At 39.5% G+C, this 3665-nt stretch overlaps 1 protein-coding gene across 1 annotated transcript in view; it reads left to right on the top strand.

Annotated features, from left to right (window-relative positions):
- EPB41L4A (erythrocyte membrane protein band 4.1 like 4A) overlaps positions 1 to 3665 on the top strand; it is a gene marked incomplete at both ends in the record, with an annotated part of 64694 nt that overhangs the window by 43237 nt on the left and 17792 nt on the right. The window contains 1 exon segment of the mRNA XM_009076046.1: positions 1032 to 1113. Within this exon segment, the coding sequence (XP_009074294.1) occupies positions 1032 to 1113 (82 nt within the window).

Here is a 3665-nt window from a genome sequence, read left to right as displayed (position 1 = left end):
GTAAATTGCATGATTAAAAGTGGTAAGGTTAAACATGTAAAGGACTTGGCTGAGTTGCTTAAGCAAAAGTGATCATTGCTTCCTGAGACCCTCTGCAGCATATGAGGATTCTGCAGAAGGGTAGCAGATTTAACCCATAAGAGAAGCAGCTCATATCCAGTCAAGATGCTTTAGAATATCTGAAGTATTTATGCTGAGGTAGAGGAGAGTCCAGAGACTCTATGGAAAACTGAGGGAGATTGTGGAAGAATTCTCACTCTGAGATTGTGGAGAGAATTTATAATGCAAAATCTTGCCACAGCTTAAATTAAGACATTACATTTTCATTTTAGCCAATCAGAAAGACTTGGAGTTCATACCACTATATTAGCAACAGTATGATGCTGTTGTTTGTGCCCGTAGGACATAATATTTCCTTACAGCAGTCTTTTAGTCTTCAGTCAGTCTGTTTAATTATCTTCAATGACCATGCTCAGAATCCTGTCCAGAGATGATCTACATCAATAATGATGTTGTTTTGTTGTTCTACTTGACATCTGTTTCTGGAGATGGTAACAGCTTTGTAAAAAACATCTGAAATTGCTAGTTTGATGGAAATGGAATGTGTGAATGGAAGGAAAATTACAGATTAATATTAATAACACAGCATGGAAACGGAAATCATAGCACCAGTAGGAAGAAACCTGTACTCTCCTCATACCTTTCTTCTCATTGTTGACTAAGCAGTGAATTCCCTTCTGGTGGAAATTGGCATAGTATCCCTTTGAGAACAGCAGCTTCAGACTTCTTTAGCTTGTGGGGAAGAGTAATGAATGTGCCCCATTGTGAAACTTTCTTGTGATCTGGTACAAGTAGAAATAAGGATAAGACACAAAAGTGTGATCCTTATACATCCGTAACAAGTAGAGCATGCTCCAGATATCTTGTGTGCCACTTTATCTCTCATGCTTGGTTCAGTAGGTAATTATGCTGAATAGGTGCACAAGGCATTTATGCTACTGGACTGTTCTATTTGTGGCTTTATTTTTCAGGTTCTAAAAACATAAGCCAGATTACAACCAATGGGGAAAATGAAGGAACTACCAAAATCATCGCACCTTCCCCAGTGAAAAGGTATGTAGACCAGAAGTTTCCTTACAAGTTTTAAGAGATCGTATATTGCACTGGATAGAGGAACACATTTAGCAATCATTACTAACACTTTATCCTGCCCTTGAGTTTAGGACTATCTGATCTTCTGCTGACAAGTATCAGAGAGTGTTGCCCAGTAATTCGTTTTATAAAACCTTGATCTTCTGATGAATGTGAAACAGGGATTTCAGGTGACATAGAGCCTGGAAACTCCTGAATCAGCACAAGTTAATGGGAAGGTGATCTCAGGTTCAAATAGGAAGAAAACAGATAATGACCCAAAGGGCACTGGCCAGGATATTACTGTGAAGTTCTATTAGTCTCATCCCTGGGAACTGGACAGGCTGTCAGGATGCTCAGGGCATGGGTCTTCTGTCTCTGATAGGGCAAGCCGTGCTTTAGGGTGTGTAGGCAGGAAGAAGGTGGGTATGGGCTTAATTCCAGTGGTGCTGTTAATCTTGCAGTTGATTACTCATTACATTGTTCAATTCATAAGAAAACTCATGAGTGTTTATTCCTGATCCATAGGAGTAGTGAATTGCCAGGGCTTCTCTGGGCTTACGTGGTCTGCTTTGTCTAATTAACAGTGAAGTGCACATCGCTGGTTATTAGGCATATCTGAAAGGAAGATGCTCAGATTTAGAAAGAGGCTTATATCCCCACCCTTAATTTTCATTGGAATTTGTGTGCCTGAATCAGTAAAAGAGTTGTCTGACAAAAGAATGAGTCAAAATCCAGCACCAAATTTTTTTGTTTAGTTGGCTGAATGCCTGCCTCTGCATGTTCATCAACCCTGACTGTTTGGGGTTTTTAACTGAATAACTCTGGCCTTATCTCTCCATTGAAGCTGTGGGCTTCACACACTAGACCTCTAGACTGACCTCTGAAGAAGGGCTTAAAATATAAAATATACTGCAAATGCTTGGTGGATAGTGTCTCCTATGGCCTAATACTTAGAACAGTTGACTTCCAAAAGAGTACCTGTGTTTAACTGCTTCCTCATTTTGAGCAAAATTGAATCCATTATTCTGATCCTTAGAAAACAGTGTGTTAAAAGCAAGTTTGTGATTTTGCCTCTTGGTCACACTGAAGCTTGGCCATTGAGCAGAAAACAATACAGAGGTGCATAAATACCTGAAGGGAGGACACAAAGAGGACAGAGCCAGACTCTTCTTATTGGTGCCCAGTGACAGGACCAGAGACAAAAGGCACAAACTGAAACACAGGAGGTTGATTCTGAACATTAGGAAACACTTCTTCCATGTGAAGGTGGCTGAGCACTGGCACAGGCTGTCCAGAGGTATGGTGGAGTCTTCAGCCTCGGACATAATTCAGCAGTGGTCTGGGAATAGTCCTGGGCAACTGAATCTGGGTCGCCCTGCTGAAACAAGTAGTTGGACCAGATGACATCTAGAGGACCCTGACAACCCCACCACTCTGTTATTCTGTGATTTATTAGGAGAGAGAAAGACACAAAGCAAGAGGTACCATTATTCTATAGTGCAGAGATGGTCATATTGGGAGGCATGGGAGCCCTTCGCTACTGCTTGTTCTCCAAATACTGTGTACGAATTTACAGTAATAAACTGTTAAAAAGAAATGGATAGGCTGGTTCTAGAGGATGAACAAAAATAAAGGGCTCTCAATATGGCATTTTCAAGGTTTCTGAGTTTAATTGTTTATCTTTACAGTTTAAAAGCAAATCACAGGCAGATTGTTACTGAGTCATGGTTTTAAACTGTGTTAGTCACTTCTAGAAAAAAAAGTGTCGGAAATTGGGTTTTTTTGCATCCTTTCTCTTTCAGAATCAATTTGGTTTTTCTCTGGGTCTCTGCAGATGTAAAACACCTTCTGGCTGTGCCAGGCTTAATACGTGTGACAGCACACAGAATTTGTGAAGCATCTAGAGTTTGGTAGTTTGCACCATCATGTGTAATTCTTGCATTAATAGTCAGTCATGCTTGCAAAGCATCTTTCAGGAGCTCTAACAAACAGTTTTCATAGTTTAACATCTCATTTACTGTTGAGATACATAGTTGATTCCTTCGGTGTAACTGGTATAAATTCAAAGTAAACCATAAAAAGTCCACAGCAACAGTAATCTCACATCAAATTCACATACTGACCTTTTCAGATACTTTGGATGAACTCAGTCCCTTTTGCAACTGCATTCCTGGAGATACTACTAGTATCTGAAGAGCTGCCATGCTCTAGCTTTCTATCTGTAAAAGTATGTGTCTGCTCCAAATGAATAATGGCCTAGAAATTTAATGCAGTAAATTCACCTCCCAGGTAATTTCTCTTTTTCTAAGATGTGAGAAACATATTCACATTTCTTTAAGTCCAGCTTCAATCTAATATTGTTCAGTACTTCATGCTGTGTAAAAATCAATTGCTTTTTGCAATACATGATTGAAATATATTCACCTGAGTCACTTGCTTAGTCTGTAGTAAGCACATATTTCTAAGCCTGGGAATAGATTCTATGCACCTATGAGTCAATAATTAATGGGTGCAGTATTAAGAAAATAATT

This window comes from Acanthisitta chloris, unplaced genomic scaffold (genome assembly GCF_000695815.1).
Source record: "Acanthisitta chloris isolate BGI_N310 unplaced genomic scaffold, ASM69581v1 scaffold146, whole genome shotgun sequence".
NCBI lineage: Eukaryota > Metazoa > Chordata > Aves > Passeriformes > Acanthisittidae > Acanthisitta > Acanthisitta chloris.
Note: the sequence above shows the minus strand (reverse complement) of the source record. Positions and strands in the feature narration are given on the sequence as shown.